Below are 20,483 nucleotides of genomic sequence, written 5' to 3'. Positions count from 1 at the left end.
TATTAGTGTAAGATTATTATTAATACTAGATAATTTTACTATAACTACTTTCTAGATAGAATATATTAACTATAAAAAGAGTATAAGAAGAATATATAGTAGTCTAGCGCTGCTATATTAGTAAACACTTACTTTCTCTATTACTCTTATCTATAAGCTTATCGCGAGTAGTAGTAAAAGTAGAAGCTAATATTATAACATATAAAGCTGTTAGTATCTCGCAAGAAGAAGAAATAGGTAGAATTAAACTTACAAAAAAAAGTTTAGCCACTGTTCTTAGATTAAAAACAGTAGCAGGCCGCCGTAGCAGCCTAGGTAATAGAGTGAAAACGTGTAGATAATTGTAACCGATCCTCCCTAAAGGTCGCGAACGTTAATTCGCAGCTCAAGTCTCTACACTACAAAGAGGCTGTACAAGCGGGATGTAAGAGGAGTTGTGTAAAAGAAGGCAGCGTTCCGTAACTGTAAACGCCAGAAGTGGTGTAAGAGAAGAAGAAGGGTGGCGGGGGACGAGCAGATTATATACTGGCGGGTGGCGAAGTTCGTGCCTGCTGCGCTCGGGCGCTCATGACGTACGGTGACACAAAAGTCCGCAGAATCTTCTGGTGAGGTACCAAAGAGGAAGGGGCGCTTAGCGCCGTCACTCTCACTAAGTCCGATCCAAGTGGTAGAACCAATGTATTGCAGCTCAAGATAAAGAAGCGTGGGCGTCTTCGACAAGTTCAAAGCAGGAGACCATGAAGCGGAATAGAGCGTATGAATTCGGGGTGTGCTCACCGTCTCCTACTACCAATTCACTCCGCCTGCTCACATCCATCACTCCCCATCACTCCCCGTACCACCCCCGAACAACCTCCCACGCGTACTCTCTATCCTCCCGAGTCTTATACACAGCCCTAACTCCCTTCGCTCTCAAAGCCTTAACAGCGCTCGCCCTATACACGAACCCCTCATCTTCCTTTTCCGTTTCTTCCGCCCAACGCCAAAACTCCCTGTTCACCTCCATCTCAACAAAGCTCAGATGAGGGAACAAATACCTGTCGTACATCTTATACAACGCACCACTGACAAACACGCAGTCGGTCATCAAGTCGTACCAGGTATGCAGTAGATGCATTCGATTGAGCGAGGCGGGGAGGAGGTCTTTGAGATGGCCCCATGAGGAACGGGGAAAGACGACACTAGCATCCACACACAAGCTCTCAAGCTTGTACAAGTCAGCGAGTGACGCGGGAATCCAACTCGGAGCCACACGCCTATCCGTCGCCCCCGTATTATACAGCGCCAGATGCCGCAGCGTCTCCCGATGTTTCCTCAGCGCATCAACCACAACACCGAAATGAATGGTCGTCGGCCTATCGAACTTCGTCCAGAGCTGAAACCGGTGATTATGATTCCGCGCCATGTGATAAGCAAAATGGGACAGCGACTTGCAGCATCGTATCACCAGACTCAAGACGTCGACGTGGAGGTAGCCGCCGCGCAGAGTGAGATGCCGGACCGTGGATGTGTGGTCGGGGAATAGGTTGGCGTCCCAGTGCCAGGCATGACGGGGTTGGAGTTCGCGCAGGTTCCAGACTTCTAGTTGATAGAGGTTGGGTAGTTGGAGTAGCTTTGCGATGCGGTCGATGTCTATGTGGGGGGTTCGTATGGTGACGTTTTTGAGGAGGTTGTAGGTTGGTGGTGTCGCCAAGAGCGGGGAGGGTAGAAAGGGGATTTCCCATGGCCGCGTAGATACCATGATGGAGAGCTCTGGGAGTTTGAGTTTTCGGTAGTGGCCTTCCACGGCATACTTCAGCGTATGTATGTTTGGCGCGTGGAAATATAGCAATGCACACGCTGCAGCCCCGAAGTGAACATCTGGAGCTTGTAGTAACCGTTTAACGACGGGGTCTGTAGTCAAACCCTGCAAGTCTTCGAGGGTTACTGGAGGGGTGTTGGGGTCATCGCTGTTCAATACCGCTATTCGGTACTTCTGGTTCCGATATCCGTTCCAGACTGCATTTAGCTTGAGCGAGCGTACCAGGGCGGCGAGAGAGGGATGGCTGAGGAGGGTTCGTATGAGAAGGACGGGGTTGAAGTCGGCACCGGCATGAATGTTGGCGTAAAGCGCTTCCGTCGCGGTTGGGTTGAGAGGCTTGACTAGACAGAGCTTGCAGAGAACTTTCTTGGAGTTCGTATCGGTGACTGCAGCGAAGTCGGCAACTTTCAGAAGCAGTTCTGGTGGTAGATCCCCGATACCCCTGGGCGAGTGCCCAGTAGTTACCTGTAGTGTGTCATCAGCGTGGGTTTGTGTTGAACTCATGATTGCCAAGGATTTGATGTTGGCCAGATGCTGACGATGTGGAAGATTGGCGAGTGTAACTTCCAGGGTTGTACCAGCAGTAAAGGCCATGCAGGAACCTTCAAAATTGTGTTAAATCAACAGCAAGCGGGCGACTGCAATGGTGAACGTAAGCTGATGTCATTGTGTGAAGCTTCCTGACCGCAGTAGGTGTGAAAGTCGACCTGCAGCAGAAGACCAGTACGCGTATATTGCTGATAGTGAATGAAAAGGAAATGGGGTATCGTATGCTCCTTCACCCAAACGCCAGTAAATGCAAGAGTAGTGTCGTGAGGCATCAATCAATGCGTAGGCGTGCGATCAATCCGAGTCGTATCCCACCAACGCCCCGAGCAAGGCCGGCTTCTTCGTCAGCGCCGCGGTGTCCGTTTTCTCCTCCTGTTGACGTAATGTTGATGGGGGCTCAACTTGGTCTTTCGCCTCAGGGTCTCTCTTCCTCTTTAGTATGCCGAGATTGACTCTCGGTGTCGCTGGAGCCTCCTTGTTCAGGAATGGATCAACTACTGCCCTCGTATTGCCCACCAGTGTCTGCTGCAACCCCAGCCTCGACTTCTCTCTCGCCACTTCCGCCTTGAGCCTCTTCGTCTTCCTCGCCGACTCCCCATCCCTTTTATCATCCACCTCCGCCTCCCCAAACAGCGGTTTCCACGATAACCTTTCCAACGACCCACCCTCAGCCACATCTGCAGCGCCAAACTCCACAAGCCCAGCCCTCGTCCTATCCGCCTCCGTCTCATCCACAATATCCATCCCCAAACTAAACTTCTCCTGCATCCCCTCCTTATGCCTATCCTCCTTCTTCCACACCTTCCTCTTCCCACGAAACACTTCCCTCAACTTCGCATTGACATCATACGGATCCCGCCAAACCTCCGCTTTATCATACAACTCCTCCACCCGCTCCCTATTCTTCTTCTCGATCCCTTTATCCTCCATCTTGCCCTCTAGATTCGCAAAAGCATCGTCCCGCCTCTTCTGCCTCTCCTCCTCTGTCAGGAACTTCAGCTCGCCATCCGCTGTATCTTCTTTCACAGTAGGACCATAGTCGCGCCGTCGCGCCCCCTCAACGACCACGTATTCGCTGTTCTGTGGATCGGTTCGTATCTCCCACCACCCGCCGCACGCGCTGTGCTTCATGCGAAAGCTCCATATTGGTGTGGTGTGGTAGTTTCCTACTTTCTTCTTTTCGGCGTTGAAACGGACGCCCTGGCCGATGATGGCGGGTGGGGTGCAGTGGTTGCACCATACGGCGAAGGGGAGTTCGAAGCGGACGGTTAGGATGCCTTGGGTGATCTTGTTGGCGCGTTTGCCGAGCGGGTGGGAGGAGTTGTTGAAGCTGGGTGGGTTTGAGGCGTCGGGCGGGTAGTACCGCCCCATATTGAAGCCCTGCATCGTGGCGGGTGGGCGAGGGAGGTTTGCGCAGTGTGCGCGCGTTCGTGGTGGTGGTGAGGTTTATTGCTTGAGTGACAGTCGAAAACTTTGGCCGCGGGAGTGGATGACGTAAGCACAGCCTCGCTATACATGGCTGTGTCGCGACCTCGGGATTGTTACGCGAAGAGGCTCTTTCACTGGAAGACGCGTCGTGACGTCATTGACTTCTGCATGTGCGTCCAGCTAACCCTCCGCGCACATGCATCAAACTTCCTGACTCGGAAGGTCAATTAAGGTTGCTGTTGATTGCGGCACTAAAAGGCTTGTCTCAGAGTTGTCCCGCGACGCCTATCTCCGAGCCCTGGAATCCATACATGCACATCACCACGACAAGAACATCAATGTGCATAGTTGGAAGAATATTCGTCATCATATTGTTCGGATGCTCGGTCTATGCTAGCCTTGCGTCCAAACGCCGTGGAGCCTCAGGCTATGTTGCCTCAATGGCGACAGCTTTTCGTCAAAACGGATATCCTGCTCCTCCTCTGCCTTCTCTTGGAATGATCATGCGTACTTTAATCGACCATTTAAGCCTCGTCGGTGATGAGCTTGGTGATCTTGCCGATAGCGATCGTCTGACCTTGGTCACGGAGAGTGAAACGTCCCAGCTGTGGGTAGTCTTCGAATCGCTCAACACAGATGTTTCCAGCTGTACCGGTGATTTGCAAGCGCGCGATGATGCTCATGCCCTTGGTAGCGAAACCCGGTGCCTTCTTCGATTTCCGTCCAGTGCCCTTCTCCAGCTTGTGCAGCAGTGCGGTGATGGTAACCTCTTCTTGTGCGGCATGGACGTGGAGCACGCAGTTGAATCCGGCTGTCAGGATAGACTTGATGTCGAGCAGTACGACCTGGGCCTCGAACTGGGAGACACAGTGGACGGGGCGCTTTGGTGAGCACAGCACGTATCCCTGAACATCAAAGTTAGCAAGCAATCAAGAACGATCTTCCGGTCTTTGCTTACAGGCAGAATGTCTTCCTCCTCAACACCCCGAAGCCTCACACGGATCTGGTCACCGCAGGTCGCGCCTGGGATTTCCTCTTCTTGTTCACCGTACAAAGCGGAGATGTGGATGGTTTGTCGGTTGGGCATCATGAGGTACCTGATATCGTTAGTACAAAGCAGATCAAAGCATGTAACACTGTGACTTACTTCTGTTCCTTCTTGATGATACCAGACTCGATCTTGCCCTCAATCATGGTACCCATGTCCTTGTACTTGGCGGCAATGGGCATCATGAAAGGCGCGTTGAGCTTACGCTCGAGCGCTTGCATGTTGTCTAGGTATTCGAGCAGAGATGGGCCGTCGTACCAGGGAGCGAGGTCCTTGGGCACACGGGTCTTGATACCTGTGAATGTTTGCGCGCTGACTGGCATCATGCTGATGTCTGTCTTGGGGTTGTACCCGAGACCCTTCAAGAACATGACCACCTTGCTGGTGCACTCCTTGAAACGGTCCTCTGACCACTCAACAGTAGGGTCGTCCATCTTGTTGACGACGATGAGGATCTTGTTGACACCCTGTGTCTTGGCCAACATGGCGTGCTCTCGGGTTTGTCCACCCTTCTCGAAACCTGTCTCGTATTCTCCCTTACGTCCAGAGATGACGAGAATACCAACATCGGCTTGCGAGGCACCACTGATCATGTTTGGTACGTATGTCTTGTGGCCTGGCGCATCCAGGATGGAGTATCGTCGCTTCTCCGTCTCGAAGAAACCTCGGCCGACTTCGATAGTCTTACCCTGCTGTCGCTCTTCCTTGTTCAAGTCAAGCGCCCACGAGATGTACCATGTTTCACGACCAGCGTCCTTGGCTTCCTTCTTGTACTTGTCGAGTGTACGCTCGTCGACCATGCCGGTGGAAATGAGAATACTTCCGCCGAGGGTGGACTTTCCTGCGTCAACGTGACCCAAGAAGATGATGTTGACGTGCTCTTTTCCGTAGATCTCGGCAAGGGTGGCCTCATCAACGACTTCGTCCATTTCCTTCTCGACATCCTGTGCCTTGGCCTTCTCGGCAGCCTTCTCCTTCGGTGTCGGGCTGTTGCGGCCAGAGGAAGGTGTTGGCGAGGTTCGGCCAGAGCCTCCAGACGCCGGGGTGGGCTCTCCAGTCTTCTCAATGGCCTTTGCAGCGGTGACCTTGGTGCCGGCCTCAGCGGTGCCCTTCTCCTTGTCTGCCTTCTCCTTCGCTGCCGATGGAGCGGCGGGGGTGCCCAGGCTCAGGACCTTGGTGCCGCCTGCCTTCTCGACCTTTGGTGTTGTGGTGTCGCCTCCGATGGAGAGGACCTTTGCCTTGGGCGCGCTGTCGCCACCAATCGAGAGAACCTTTGCCTTGGGCGCCTCCTTCTTAGCCTCGGCGGGTGCGGCACCCTCTGAGCCAGCCATATCGGTGTCGCCTCGCTTCGCTATCCGTACGGGCGCCTGGCCTTGCTGCGCCTGCTGGGGCTGGAAGTTTTGTTGCTGGGGGTATTGTTGTCCGTAGTTGGGGTATCCTCCTTGCTGGCCGCCGTATTGCTGCCCGTATTGCGGGTAGCCTTGCTGCTGTTGGTAGCCACCGTATTGCTGACCACCATACTGGTTGTAACCGCCATATTGCTGCTGGCCGTACTGGTTGTAGCCCTGGTAGCCTCCGTAGGCCTGGCCGGGGACGAATGTGCTGGCGCCCGGGGTGAATGTCTGGGCGCCTGGTGTGAAGGTGGGCGTGTTGTTGAGGTTCATGCCCTGCGCCTGCTGCGCGAGGCGCTCCTCCTCTTGCTCCCAGCTGTCGGCCATGGTGACGTCGGTCTCGCGGGGATGGGTCGTGTCGTCGGGGTGGTGTAGTGCGACGGCGTGCGAATTTTGTGCGGTCGAGTCGCTCGTAAATTGGAGAATGCGTGAAGTCGACCCGCGGCCAGGGAGCGACTATCAGGTATATAAGCGGACGGGCGTCGAGTGTCGTCGGCGAAAAGTGAAAATGTGCCGGGTCGCTGCTGCCCACGCAGGATTTGGCGGGGTTGCTTTGGGTGGCTGTGTGGGGCTGACTCAACGCCTCGCTGCCTAACATTGGCCAGGGCGCCCAGCAACAAAGGCACTCACCAGCCTCAAACATTCACTTTGTCGTCACTTGCCGCACTTAATCCCGGTTGCGTTCCCCAGCAGCCTGATATCTGACCTCATGGTTCCTCTCTCCCAACCTCTTCATCAACCGCCCCTTCCACACATACAAGGGTGAAGCCCAACCCATAGGGCAAGATGGAGGCAATCTTAGCAAAGGTATGACTATGCTTTGACTCCCAACACGTCATAACTGACAAGGAGTCATCTTCTCGTATTCTTGAATTATACTGACACGTGATAGGTCACCCAACAGGCTATGAGCTATGCGATCCGAAGCGGCATAGCAATCACCAGCCACTATGCGCTCAAGCAATGCGGCCGACTGATGAAGACGGTCGATGGTCGAGAAAAGCAGGAACTCGCTACTCTGCAACTTAGACTCGACTCTAAGATCAAGATCATTTCGCCAGCAATCGATATGATCGAACTGATTGCGGCACGCGGCAATACCTCGCTTGAGTCCGCAGTGGGTCTTACCAAATCTCTTCGGTGGGAGATCCAGACCTTAGGGAGTCGTGTCGAGAAGGCCGTTGCTGAAGAGCAGCTTGCAAGAAGAGGCAGCTCTAAAGCAAAGTCACGCGACCAAAACGACGTCGAGCTCAAGATCATCATTGAAGAGATGAAGAGGCTGCTGGAGCGGATTGAAGACGCTGTGCCACTGATCAATCTAGCGATCACCACATCCGGTACCAGTCTCTCAACTACGCTCCCAGCTACTGTATCGCCATCACGGCTCCTACAGGCGAGCACCTTTCTCACTTCGGGCGACATGCAATATTGCGCATCGAAGCCCAGGGCTCAGCAAATTGGTCCCACCTTCACACTCTCCATGTACATGTTGTTCGCTGGTTACGCGCATCGAGCTCATGAAGAAGACGTGCGAGAGACAACATGGAAGGAGGTCATGCATAAGGCGCGTGTTACGTTGATGCGAGTTCCACTGGATAACGTCTATGATTACCCAACGCCCTTTGGGCTGGACAGTCGTCGAGCTGATGAAGCTAAACACTCTCATATCCCATCCGACAGTGTATTGCAAGAGTTCGCTTACCAGCTGCTTATTGTTGAAGACTTAGACGACGGCCGTATGCATGAGTTCGAAGACGGCGAACCTCAACCAGGACCATATGATGGTGTCGAGCAAGCAGGTGTCCGTGAGATCATACCCATACATGAAGTGTCAAAGATCTTCTACGCCGACACGGGCAAGATACTAAACATCGGTTCCGACAATGAAAGCAACAACCCCATCTTGCTGCTGAAGCGAGACGTCAATGCAGCACCGCCACGCCGCATGATGGAGCGCGATGCCGAGGAACCTGGCTATGAGTCGGACGAGTCACATACCGTTGCTGATGATGAAGACCCCGAGCAAACCGAGTTGGAAGAGCAGTTGCGACGCGAGTCGACACCGCACCTTGAAGAGCCCGCTCCGCAAGAGGCCACCCCGCAAGAGCCCGAGCAGCCTACATACCCCTGGCGACTACCTCCCACGCTGGACTTGGAGTGGATGGCATTCGAAGTATACACGGAGGATCCGTCCACCGACTCCGAGATCGACGAAACAGAGGACCTCACTGAAGACGTATCTCCCCCATCCCCAGCAGCCACACCAACACCACCCGACTTCCTCGGCCGCTTCTCCAACCTCAATCTCCGGCCTGGTACACCCACCTCCCCACAACCGAATTCCAGAAATCAGATGATACCCTCGCCGCAGAAGGCTTCTGCGCCTACTCCACAATACCAGCAACAAGCACCGACGTCTCTCCCCGCTATCAAGACTTCGCTCTCGCTTCTGGAAATGCTAATCCGCTTGACAGCGCTCCAGCAATTCCAGCAATCTTCGCATCTTGCCATATCAGATGAGTTCCTCAACTTCTTCCTCTCGGATAGCAGTACAGTGGGCGCCGGTGGTGATGCTGAGCTACGACGACGAGTGAGAAGGGAGGCGAGGATGAGAGTAGGATTTGATCCTTACGACGAAAGTCCGATCAAAAGGAGAGGAGAAGAGTACCTAGAGCACGAGTTACACGAACACGGACACGAGCAAGTGCACGACCACGACCGGGACGGCTGGACTGATACTCCAACCGCGAACGACAGCAGAGGCTATGACTACGATAGCTATCCCATCGGTCAGCGCGGTTCGTCGCCGTACTCGCGGTCGCGAGGCAGTACACCTGGTACCCCAACCGTTCGCTCAAATTCTTCTACTGAGATCTCACACACCGCAAGGCATAGTCTGGGTAACGTCTCCTCGCCAAGCCCGCTTCTCAGACGAGCAACGACACAACCGGGTCAGCATCTCAATCAGATGAAACAGCCCAACTTCTCGCGGAGGTCAAGCAATAACACAGCGATACCGCGTACGGGGAGTGTGCCGCTTGATACGCCGCCTAGTAGTGTGGCTAGGCCGGGTTAGAAAGTACTCGCAGTTGACGAGACTACGATTACGATGAGAGAAGAGTATCATGAGGAAGGGCGTGCAGATTATTCAATGGTCGAATTAGAAAGAGCGAGCGATTTCCAGCATCAGAATGGCGTTCTAGATACCACTTGTCTTTTTGTCCCTAAAATGCACTTTGAATTTAGTATAACATAGCGTAGCATAGGAAGCGAGCACTCATCACCAAATCTTCCATGGATAGCAAAAAGTAAGATATCTCACATAAGTGCACTATCATCGTAGTATCTCCCTACCTTACGTATACCCATCAAACCAAGACACAACAAATAACCAAAACACAAAATCCCATCGCGCCGAAAACACCCCATATCATTCATATTCATATTCACATATCCATGCCCCTACCCCTCCACCCCTCCACCCATCTCCACCCCTTACCCCTTCACAACACATCCTACTCCCAGTCCTCCTCCTCATCACTCTCCTCAGCCACAACCTTCTTCTTCCCCTCCTTCCCATCCTTGCCGTCTTGCGGACTCCCCGGCGCCCTCGTTGTAGTCCCAGAAACAAGATCATAACTCGCGTCGCTATCAGCCACGCTCTTCTCATCGTTTGATCGGCGGGGTTGCGCGGGTGTTGGTTTAGCGTCGTCTGTGGGTTTGAGGGTTTTGACGGAGGCGGCGAGGTCGGTTGGGGGTTTGGGGGTGCTGGTGGTTGTGCTGGTGGAGGCGGGTTTTGTGGTTGTGGTAGAGGTAGATGGGGCGGCGGCGGTGGTGGTGGATTTAGTTGTAGGTTTAGTAACAGTGGCGTTGTCATCGGAGTCGTCGTCTGAGTCGTCTTCTTCGGAGGAATCGTCTTCGTCGTCATCTTCTTCTTCTTCATCGTCATCATCGTCTTCTTCTTCGGAATCTTCGTCCCAGGCTACTTCTTCGTCGGCGGCGGGTGTAGATGCTGTTCACATGTTAGCTTTACTATCCTTTCCCCCAGGTCATGAATCCAACATACCCTTGAGCATCTCCCGCCTCCTCTGCTCCTCACTCTCAATAACATGGCGCAAGAAATAATATCTGCACCAAAACACCTTATACTCCACCTTCTCCGGCACACACTTCTCCATCGCACTCCTCAGCTCCTCATGCTTCTCCAAATCCTTCGCGATAGCCTCCGTCTTCTTCTCCACATCAAAGCCCGCCTTCCAGTTCTCCCACTCCGGGCTCGCGGGGTCTTTGAGGAAGGAATCGAGCGTCGAGTGGATAACGTGGAGTTGGGCGTCGAAGCGCGTGGCGTGAACGACCTTCTTGCCGCTGCTGTCTTTGCTTTCGAAAAGCACGTCGCCGTCTTTGGCGGCTTGCGAACCGGCTTCGGGAGGCGCGATGGTGACGGCGTCGCGGAGGAAGTTGCGGATGTTGCTGCCGAATTTGAGGAGCGCTTCGTCGGCGGCGTCTTCGGCTTTTTCTACGTCTTTGAGCCGTTTTGCGGCTTCGGAGCGGAAGCGCGATAGTATGCCTTCTGCCTCCTTTACAATGTCTGCGGTGAGGGATTCGGGTCGGTCGGGGTGGGCTTCTGTGTCTTCGGTCGCTTTCTCGGTGGAAGCGTCTTGGGAGGTGGATGCAGATTTGGAGCTCGAGGCGTCGCCGGGTTGGAGGGAGATCTTGCGCGCGTGGCTGATGATGTTGGAGACGCTGGCGGAGGCGTTCTTGACCTGTGGCGCATATTGCTTGCTTGCGTTGTCGTAGTATTGCTCGCCCTACACCGCACATGGTCAGAAGATGTACATTGACTCCACACGCCTGTCTTACCTGCTTCCGCACATTCCCCAGAAATCCTCCTAGACGCGCCGCCCATGGGCTGCTCGATATAGCTTTGTAAGCATCCTGGAACTCGGCGTTGAAGTTGTTGGTCGTCTCCTGGTGGGTGTTATCTCCGCTGGCGGACTGCTTGGTGGGGTCCTGCGGATAGCTCTCCTCCTGGATGTGATCGTAGGCGGAATCCATAGCTACGACTGTCCAGAAGGGAGGCGAGGGGTAGGGGCGGTTGTCTATAGGGTGGGGGCTAAGGATGTTGTTGTGGTCGTGAGACACAGGCTGGTTGGGTCAATCAAGGTGCAGGTCAAATGCGGGCGGGGCCATGCATGAAGCTCCGCAATTGCCGCTAGCAGTTGGGCGGACATCACCAGCTCAGGCACGCTCGCGTTACACAGACAATGGTCGGGACTGTTGACGCGACGACAGTGAATTTATTTTGAGTCTGAACTTCCTCTTCCGATATGCTCAAAGGTGGTCATCACACCGGTCTAATGGCGTCGCCACTCGCTGCTGATGTGCGCGCTTCCTGCGCGGCATTTGCTGTGTGCATCCATAGATTCCCATCTATGCAGTGATCGTCCACATCATTGCTACCGTTTCACTGCCTCAGCTGGCTTGGTATCGCTGCTCCTCTTTCCTCCCTCTCCTCTTCATCTCTTCTTCTTGCCAACCACCGTCGTGAAGCCGTCCTCGTCGATCTCGGGCTCAGGCTTAGCCGCCTTCGGTTTCGCAGGCACAAGCGCAGGCGCATCATCCATATCCACATCCTCATCCTCATCCGTCTCCTCATCCACACTATCCCCCTCAAAGTCCTGATTCGTCTCCTTGACATTAACACTCCCAGTCGCAACCTCATTGCCCTTCCGATCTTCCCACTTCTTCTGCAGCGCATCCACCATCGCTGTGTTGCCCTCGCCAATCTCCTTCCGTATCGCCATGATCTCGCGCGCAACGGCGACTTCGGTCTCGTCTTCTACGCGCACGCCGAACTCGTCCTCGAGGACTTGTAGCAGGACGACTTCGACGTCTTCTTGGTCTGTGAGCGGTTCTGCGGCGAAGAGTTCGGAGATTTGGCCTGCGAGCCAGTCGCGCTTATCGGAGGAGTCGGGGCCGCCCCATTGGTTCTGGATGGCGACGGTGAGGTTGTTCCAGTTAAAGAGCGCGTGCCAGATTCCGAGGTCGAATTTGTCCTGGTGTTGTTCTAGGCAAACGTCAGAGATTTGCTGTAATTATCGGCGCGACTACTTACCGGCGATTGGGCCGAATGCTGAAGTCATTTTGGGTTGTGTTGCTGAGGGAATCGCTGAGCGTGGGTTTGCGTGACGGAATATCGACAATTTTGCCCGTTATCGATAGCGCCCCGCCATTATTTCATCACGCACACGTGAAGACGCGACACCGCGTTCCGCCACAGTCAATGCAGATTATTAGCGTCGCATTTGCTTTTTGCAGATGAATCTGCATATCCGACGTGATGCGTCTGATATTGGGTGTGGTCTCACGATTTCCTCACCAACCACTCCAATTCCTTCGCCTGTTCATCCGTAACAATCTGCTTGAACTTGTCCATCGTCAAGAAGTCATGATCCGAGAATTCAAAGCCCGGTATCACGGTCTAAGAAGTCGCGTTAGTCAGACGTATGCGGTCACTATTCATGGGTGAAAGCACATACCTCACTGATCAACAACCTCTCCCCTTCCGCTCCATCAAGCAAGAAACTCGCCTTGTACTTTCCGCCCTCAACAATCCACACACTCTTCTCTCCTTTCGTGACATCGGTCCCAACCACGAACGTCTCGATCCGCTTCTTAGTGCCGGGTTCGTCGGCGTGGATCAAAACGTAACGACCTCGACCTGAGATGAGGGTGTGTACCTTTGCACAGCATTCAGTATCAGTACTCCATTCTTACTGTTGCCTGCACGTTAAGTCTTTGATCATAGGGCTTTCACATACAGTTCTCCCCTTATTCCGATGAAAGTGTCCCTGCGGATTCACTGCACTCAACATATAGTATATGCTCGTGCTCGCATTCCTAATCGCGTTGTCACCTGACATGGGTTTCTCCGCCGTATTCTTCACATCCTCTTCTTCAACACCGCCGTTCTTCACTAAGAAAGGATTTGGAATGGTGAGAGGGTTGCGATCGATTTCCGCATAGTAGCCGCCTTCGACATGTACCTGGAGGTTGAGTGCTGAGATGACGGCTTGGGTGTTGGCGGGTTCGGTGGCGGAGGGGCTGGGGGTGTAGATTTGGGTTATCTTCTCTGGAGAGGTGGAGGTGCGTGACATCTTGGATGTGGGATGATTAGCTGGCTCGGTGTGGATGGGATGGGATACGTGAGGCTCGGTGTTGGTGATCGATGACGTTATCGCCGCTAGTCGCTGATAAGATGGGCAGGAAGTCGCGCTGCAACCCTCAGACGGCATCGACGCGTCCACGTCGTTCACTTCAAACACCCCAACACCGCGCGACGGCGTCCGGCTTCAGCGCAAGATCTGACACCAATGAGATGGCGCATTCTTCGAGGGTGGCGTTCGCTGCACCCGAAGTCAACGGCATGTATGCACGCTTCGGTGTACAAGCCCTTCTGATCCAATCATCGAATGCTACATCGGATGAGTACAGCCTTGGTTAATTTGCGACGACATACTTTCCCTATGCATGCTATCGGATGGTGGGTGGACGGCCAATGATGTCGAGGTAGGCCCCCGCATGCATGCTTCATGCGGCACAGTCGCTGCAAGGCTGTATTGCATCTTGTTTCTCCCTTCCAGTTCGCCTTGCTTCTTACCCACCTTTCATACCTTCCGCAATAATGGGATGTTGCAATTTGTTCAGGTTTTCCCGCCGAAAGGATCGAGAGAAGCCTGGGACACCGGCACTACAAGTCGCTGTGGCCACCAGTGACGACTTCCAGGAGAAGCGGAGCGAGGAGGGGCCGAAAACCTCCTCCACGACAGATCTACAGTCAACGAGCACCAGCACCCCAGAACTGGTAGCGGAGAGCTTACCCGGACGTCTATGGAACCTGGCATACGACCAGCTCAAATCAAAGGACCCGAAATTGATCGAACACTATGAGAGCATCCTATCAAGCCAAATCGATGGACAAGAGCTTAAGGCCGTGAACCTCGATACACAGATCAACAAGATCAGCCTAGGGCAGCCAAGATCACTGCAGATGCGACAGCTCGTTGACTCTGGATTGCTCAGGACGGAGAAGGCAGCTGCGACTAACGAAGCACTCGCGCAAGGCCTGCAGGTGTTCAATGTCGTCAAGGATAGCGTCGCAACAGCTACCAGAGCTTCTCCAGAAGCCTCCATAGCTTGGGTACCGATCTGCCTTGCTCTTGATGTATGGCTGGCGAACTTTGATGATGCAAGCACATGGCTGATGCATGTCAGATACTTATGAATCCACTCACCCAACAGTCTTCTAATAGAGATGGAATTGCTTACGTCATATCGAGGATGGATTGGTACTGGCACCTAGCTGATCTTCTCCTAGAGAGAAATCAAGAAGCCCGACGATCGCAGTCGCTGCAAGATCAACTCGAGAAGAATCTCGTCGACCTTTACACTCGTCTTCTGGCATACCAGATCAAAAGTATCATTACATATCATCGCAAACGTGGCACTGTTTTTGCAAGAGACCTTGTCAAGTGGGATGATTGGGAAGGTGAGCTGGCTGCGATCAAGGAGATGGAAGAGTCGATACGCCAAGATGCAGCTCAATTCAGCACGCATGAAATCCGCAACGAACTCCAAGCTATTGCGAAGAAAGCCAAGTCACAGGACATCAGCCTGCATAACATTGTGACGAGTATCCAGGAACAAACGGCGCACTCTCTGGCGTATACGAAGACTGCCGACGACAATAAGTGTCTCCAACACCTGTTCCTGACGAACCCCAGCCACGATAAAGAACGGCTCGAACATGCAAAGGGAGGATTATTGGATGGCTCTTTTCGGTGGATGCTTGACAACGCGGATTATCGGCGTTGGCGGGATGACCGTGAAGGACGATTACTCTGGGTTGAAGGGTGAGTTAGCAGCATTCGATGTCGTGGTTTCACCTGATATAAGGGAAGAACTGAACAGGTCTGCAGCCTACATCAACATAGGAGCATACAAGATAGGTGGCTTGGCGTCGATGTAGGCTCCAGACCTGTTCAGGTTTTCCCTGGGTTAACGTGGTTTGATGAGAAATACGTACTAACAACTTCTAGTTCACCCGGTCAAGGCAAAACCATGCTTATGTGCGGCATCATTGACGCACTCGAACAAACCGTGGCGGCGGGTGATCTCATATCTTACTTCTTCTGCCAGACATCAGAACCGCGCAACAACAACGCAACGGCAGTCTTACGGGGTCTCATCCATCATCTGATTGGTCAACAGCCCTCACTTGTACGCTATGTACGACTTGAGTATGATCGCGTGGGCGAAAAGTTATTTAACGACGCAAACACATGGACGGCTCTATCCAAGATCATTACCAGTATGCTGGATGACTCATATATACGGCAAAGGAACATCGACCTCATCATAGACGCTATGGACGAATGCATCGACCCGGACGATCGTAGAAGACTCTTGGAACTGATTGTACAGATCTCAAGAAAGCTTTCACACACCAAGTGGATAATCTCATCACGCGGCTGGAACGATATTCGCGATATGCTTACTGGGCATCCCCAAATGCTTCATCTTCAACTCGACCCCCAATCCGAAGCTATTCTTGATGCGGTCGATACTTACATCGAACACAAAGTCAAAGCGTTGACTGATAAGAAGAGATTGGGTCCATCGGATGCCGAGACGATCCGCGACTACCTGAAGAAGAACGCCGGAGGGACCTTCTTATGGGTAGCGTTAGTCTGCAAGAGGTTGGAGTTCTCGAAACGCGTGTTCTACGAAAAGGACATGCAGGCCTTCCCTCCTGGGCTCGAACAACTGTATGGGAGGATGCTCCAGCAAGTTCAGAGCTTAGATGAGCCGGAATCGAAGCTTTACAAGTTTGTGCTCGGGGTCGTGCTAACATCACCAAGACCTCTTGAGGCATTCGAATTGGCCTATTTAGTGAAAGAGTTAGACAAGGTTGATGATAAAGTAGGAATGATGCGAGACATCATTCGAGAATGTGGGTCATTCCTCTCAGAGCAATATGGCGTAGTCCTCTTTGTCCACCAATCCGCTAAAGACTACCTGCTGGGCCCTGGCAAAAGTGCTGTGTGCCCGGACGGAGAGAAAGCGTTGCGTCATGATACGCTCTACAGATCGATTGATGTTTTGATAACCTTTATAGAAGAAGAACCGATCTTGGAGGCATCTGATCGACAGCGTTATTTGCATTACTGGCAGATGTGTCTCAGGGACGGGCACACACTGAAAGGAGCCTACGTACCTGAAGAGGCTCTTGAAGATTTGGGTGTCCCTCTCGTTTTTCTCATCGAACAGTGCTTCACGTGGATCGACATGTTGTACGGTCCAGAGGTCTGGGAGGAATTGAAGTTCCTCAACTATTTTATTAGGCAGCTCAGAGCTCTATTGGAGGTATGTACTAGCCATCAAGTTGTCCGCCCTCTTTTAACAAGTTTTAGAATTGTCGCGACTCATCTGAGCGTGACGATGTGATCCACCTGATCCTACAGTCTATGAAAGCAAAGAATCAAATTGTAGAGGTTGTCCACGGAAGAATTCATCGCTATTGACGCCCAGCGCTATTCCGGGTCTGACCGACAACACGGGTGTTAAGATAAACAAGTACTTTCGCAGACCAACGGAGGGTGCGAGAGGCCCCGCTAAATGTTCAAACTTCTGCTCATACTCTGCTTCCCGATGTGAGGCGCATGAAACCCTCTGGCAAGATTGCGAACAGAACATCGTCTAGTATCAGCACTAGAAACCTGATCCATCAGGTCCAATTCGCCAGCCGCCAGCCTTGGGGGTGTTTACAGGATATTACGCAGCTGCAACGGTGTTTCGCACTCTCTCATGGTATGAATCGAAAGTTCTAGGGTTCAATAGCTCTGCCACGAGATGCTTCGGCAGTATGCAAGGCTATAGGGCTACACGGTCGCGGCTCGAATGTATTTATCAGAATTCTTGTAAAACATAATCTTTATCTCATCCAAGAGACGCGCGAGGATGTTGGCATGCGTCAAGCTGGCTATACATGCCCTCATCCAATGCATCCCACGCTGGAACTTGTCATAGGTTCCCCAATTTAGTCGAGCCAATGTTTCACGACAGACGTAGTAGCTGATACGCAGATGGCTGTCACACAACAAACTCCACTCAAAAGCTCGGCTGACCCAAGATATGACCAGACTGGACCAATCTTCTCTTCTGCTCCATCGTTCGCATCGTCTGTCACGCCTTCGTTGTTCTTGTAAGCAGCCAGATTAACGCACTTGATAGGAAAGAGCACTCCAACACTTCCACACAAGTACCACAGAGAACATAACAGTCTGAAGTAGCTATGCGAGACCAAGAGGTAGCTGTCAATACGGGCCGTCAACCGCCCCATTGCTCTCCTGACAACGAGCCCGACACATCTACTCAGTCCGTTGAACAACCCGAATCTATTACCAACGACGAAAAGTCTGGAATCGAGCGCCACGAACCTCACGAATTAGAGAATGAAGCAAGCGACGAACAAGCACCCAAGCAGAGACCTGGACGACTGACCGAGGAGCAACGGCTGGCTGTGAGGATTCGTCAAGCCAAGACAACGTGCACCCGTTGCCGTAAGAGGAAGACACGATGCAGTGGTGATCCTGGTGATGGCTCTGGGTGTAAACACTGTCAGATCTGTGGTGTTGGGGAGACGGAGTGCCGATTTGGGATTGTGGGATCAAAAGCTGTGACGGAAGTGAAGGATTAGAATTATACTTTGATGGCTTGGAAGGGAGTTGGGACAGGGGAAAGTAGCCGCCTCCAGTAGCTCTCAAGATATTTTGCTAACCTTTTACTAGTATGTAGCCTCCTTGCTACGCTTTAGCGAAGGCGATACCCTCGATATGCTATACATTCTTCATGCTAGAAAAGATCGAACTGTCAACTAGGCGTTTCTAAACTTGTCCTACATCTCGCGCATCCCACATTTCTCCTGTTCTCTTATTGTCTTGGCCATAACAACCCTTCTTATGATCTGCTTGCTACTTTTCCTAATTCTTGTCTCCAGCCGAAGAAGCTTCCTCACGAAGTCCTCCCTAATCTTCAAGCTCAGAGTCACTTGACGTCACCGCAGATGCCAGTCCACCACTAGCGGCAGACTCCTCTCCTTCACCCTGCGGTAGATTCCGGAAGTAATCAAGAGCGGACTTAACATCTCCAGCCGAAAGCGCCTTGTGCCCGTTTGTGCCTGCTTTCCTGTTGGTCCAGTTTTCCTTGATCTTCGCCCACGCTGCATCTTTCCGCTGCATTCGAGTTATCTTGGCTAGCTCGTAGAGCAGCTCATTGACCTCACCATTTCGTTTCTTTCCGTAACTTTTCAACTCCCGACTTCGAATTGTCTTCTTGTTGTTATGTCTTTGGAGCATTTCTTCGGGAATCAGGACCCTGCAATCTCTTTCTTGCCAGTAATGATTGATCCAGAGGTTCCACTTCTTGATTTTGACGTCTTGGCTATCCGTGGGGAGTATATCAGCTGGAAGAGCATCTGGGTCGTCATCTTGCTGATTGATGGTTGCAACGGTCGTGTCTAGTGTGGCAGCTATTCCAGAAGTCTCACCGGATTTGATGGTGTCATCCACGTCGTCTGTATCATCAGCCAGATCGACCACATCGTCATCATCAGATGTGAGCTCAGCTATATCTGCTTCTGCACACATTAGCTCTTTTGCGACTTCGAACGTTGTATGAGATATGAACATACCGTCATCATCCGTAGTTGTGTCAATCATCTTCTGCTTTCCCTTGTTATATCTCTGCTCTCGAACATACGATATGTCGCTCAGTTGTATCTCTGCTGATAAAGTGTTCAAACTGTCTTCTAACCTCTCTTTGTTGCCCTCTACAAGTAGATCGTAGACGCTGTTCCAGTTGTCGATACCGGGCATTTCGTCGGCGAGCTCACCCAAGGCCCGCAAGATCTCAATGGGCCACCACTCAAGGTCTTTCGGGTAGCGCATAGATGAAGGAATACATGCAGTGCTTTTGGTAGTGGTTTCCCATTGAGATGTGATCTTCTTCTCGAGATCCAGTCGCTCTTGACGGTCGGGATGCTCTTTTGGTAGATACATGGTGCTATCGACAGTGTATGAGGATTTTGATACTGACAGGAGAGCGTTCCTGCTACTGATATAGATGGGTAAGATGGCGGTATTCTATGTGCTACTGTCACGCGGGATAATGCAAAAGACTTTGATTACCTGTGGAAACAGCAAGCATCCGTGATTACGTATCACATCTCTCTTGATCAAGAAACGTGATCGCCGGGGCTTTGACAATGAAATCATGATTCCCTAAGTAACCGCACAAACTTCCGCAATCCCTACGACCAATCCGATCCATAGTACTCATCCGAATCCTCGAGCGATTCCTCATCTGTAGTGGTAGCTTCTTCGCTATCATCTGCAGTATCTCCTTTCAGCCATTGATCTAGTCTCTTTATCTGCTTCCGCGAGACAACAAAACGTTCTTCATACGCCGCCCGAACTACGGTTCTTGTTTTTGACTTGAACGTCGCGGGATGGGATAATACGAACAACACTGCGTTGTACACTTTGTCGCCATTCATTTTATCATCCTCAAACTCGCCCAGCAGGATGAGATACAGCAACCTGAAAGCGGCGTCGCGTGCTTTCGACTTAACACCCCTGGTATCTTCATCCTCTGGGTCCCAATCTATCCTGCAGAGCCTCAGATCGCTGAAGATCTGGTCGATACGTCGTTTGTCGAGGACATTGATGCCGAGAAACTCGTATGTTTCGCATAGAACGTGGTACTGTTGGAGTTCGGGGGGAAGATTCCTGAAGCATTGACGATAACCCGATTGGATTCCCTTCAAAGCTACGTCGAAGAGAGGTATTGGGCCGTGGACCAAATCGGTGACGTCCGGCTGGGCTTTGGCTTGGAAATCGGCAAAGGACGACAGATAAGGTATCTGCGAGAGGTCGACATCGTATCTGACATCTCCGATCGTGATAAGAGTATCTTTGGGGGTACTATCCACTTCTGAAGGTGCATGCTGCCGAGTTGCAGGATAGCATCAGTCTCGCCCGCTTCTCTGAGGTCCAAAATTGCCTACCTGAGTTGGTGCATGCGTGTTTGGGGCGGGATTCTCGCTCGTCATTCTGAAGCTGGGGCGATTGGGCTTTTAGTAACACGCTAACCTAGGAAAAAAGTAAACAGCCTAGAGCCTACGTTAATTTTAGGTTACCTACTTTGC

General features: G+C 52.2%; 10 protein-coding genes across 10 annotated transcripts; 2 read left to right on the top strand and 8 right to left on the bottom strand.

Moving 5' to 3' along the window:
• Positions 1-1,355: 1,355 nt before the first annotated feature.
• Positions 1,356-2,305, bottom strand: J4E85_011273 (uncharacterized protein; the record flags this gene model as incomplete). The annotated part of the gene is made up of 2 exons (XM_051475476.1): positions 1,356-1,375; positions 1,453-2,305. The coding sequence occupies 2 exons, from the start codon at positions 2,303-2,305 to the stop codon at positions 1,356-1,358; spliced, it is 873 nt and encodes a 290-aa protein (XP_051320764.1).
• A 339-nt stretch (positions 2,306-2,644) lies between these two features.
• Positions 2,645-3,736, bottom strand: J4E85_011272 (uncharacterized protein; the record flags this gene model as incomplete). The annotated part of the gene is made up of 1 exon (XM_051475475.1): positions 2,645-3,736. The coding sequence occupies one exon, from the start codon at positions 3,734-3,736 to the stop codon at positions 2,645-2,647; it is 1,092 nt and encodes a 363-aa protein (XP_051320763.1).
• Positions 3,737-4,302: 566 nt separating this feature from the next.
• J4E85_011271 (uncharacterized protein) lies at positions 4,303-6,544 on the bottom strand (the record flags this gene model as incomplete). The annotated part of the gene is made up of 3 exons (XM_051475474.1): positions 4,303-4,683; positions 4,737-4,875; positions 4,926-6,544. 3 exons carry the CDS (start codon positions 6,542-6,544, stop codon positions 4,303-4,305), a joined length of 2,139 nt encoding a protein of 712 aa, XP_051320762.1.
• A 459-nt stretch (positions 6,545-7,003) lies between these two features.
• J4E85_011270 (uncharacterized protein) lies at positions 7,004-9,293 on the top strand (the record flags this gene model as incomplete). The annotated part of the gene is made up of 2 exons (XM_051475473.1): positions 7,004-7,024; positions 7,110-9,293. The coding sequence occupies 2 exons, from the start codon at positions 7,004-7,006 to the stop codon at positions 9,291-9,293; spliced, it is 2,205 nt and encodes a 734-aa protein (XP_051320761.1).
• Positions 9,294-9,732: 439 nt separating this feature from the next.
• J4E85_011269 (uncharacterized protein) lies at positions 9,733-11,272 on the bottom strand (the record flags this gene model as incomplete). The annotated part of the gene is made up of 3 exons (XM_051475472.1): positions 9,733-10,229; positions 10,284-11,025; positions 11,078-11,272. 3 exons carry the CDS (start codon positions 11,270-11,272, stop codon positions 9,733-9,735), a joined length of 1,434 nt encoding a protein of 477 aa, XP_051320760.1.
• A 461-nt stretch (positions 11,273-11,733) lies between these two features.
• On the bottom strand, positions 11,734-12,360 carry J4E85_011268 (uncharacterized protein; the record flags this gene model as incomplete). Its single annotated transcript, XM_051475471.1, has 2 exons — positions 11,734-12,284; positions 12,333-12,360. The coding sequence occupies 2 exons, from the start codon at positions 12,358-12,360 to the stop codon at positions 11,734-11,736; spliced, it is 579 nt and encodes a 192-aa protein (XP_051320759.1).
• A 221-nt stretch (positions 12,361-12,581) lies between these two features.
• J4E85_011267 (uncharacterized protein) lies at positions 12,582-13,374 on the bottom strand (the record flags this gene model as incomplete). Its single annotated transcript, XM_051475470.1, has 3 exons — positions 12,582-12,698; positions 12,757-12,938; positions 13,134-13,374. 3 exons carry the CDS (start codon positions 13,372-13,374, stop codon positions 12,582-12,584), a joined length of 540 nt encoding a protein of 179 aa, XP_051320758.1.
• Positions 13,375-13,901: 527 nt separating this feature from the next.
• On the top strand, positions 13,902-17,975 carry J4E85_011266 (uncharacterized protein; the record flags this gene model as incomplete). The annotated part of the gene is made up of 4 exons (XM_051475469.1): positions 13,902-14,441; positions 14,492-15,129; positions 15,316-16,642; positions 17,637-17,975. The coding sequence occupies 4 exons, from the start codon at positions 13,902-13,904 to the stop codon at positions 17,973-17,975; spliced, it is 2,844 nt and encodes a 947-aa protein (XP_051320757.1).
• Positions 17,976-18,303: 328 nt separating this feature from the next.
• On the bottom strand, positions 18,304-19,335 carry J4E85_011265 (uncharacterized protein; the record flags this gene model as incomplete). The annotated part of the gene is made up of 2 exons (XM_051475468.1): positions 18,304-18,914; positions 18,969-19,335. 2 exons carry the CDS (start codon positions 19,333-19,335, stop codon positions 18,304-18,306), a joined length of 978 nt encoding a protein of 325 aa, XP_051320756.1.
• A 251-nt stretch (positions 19,336-19,586) lies between these two features.
• On the bottom strand, positions 19,587-20,282 carry J4E85_011264 (uncharacterized protein; the record flags this gene model as incomplete). Its single annotated transcript, XM_051475467.1, has 1 exon — positions 19,587-20,282. A coding segment is annotated over one exon (696 nt), but the record flags the coding sequence as incomplete, so codon positions are not given.
• Positions 20,283-20,483: the final 201 nt, after the last annotated feature.

Source organism: Alternaria conjuncta (assembly GCF_024043145.1).
Source record: "Alternaria conjuncta strain BMP 0040 chromosome Unknown scaffold_32, whole genome shotgun sequence".
Taxonomy (NCBI): Eukaryota; Fungi; Ascomycota; class Dothideomycetes; order Pleosporales; family Pleosporaceae; genus Alternaria; species Alternaria conjuncta.
Note: the sequence above shows the minus strand (reverse complement) of the source record. Positions and strands in the feature narration are given on the sequence as shown.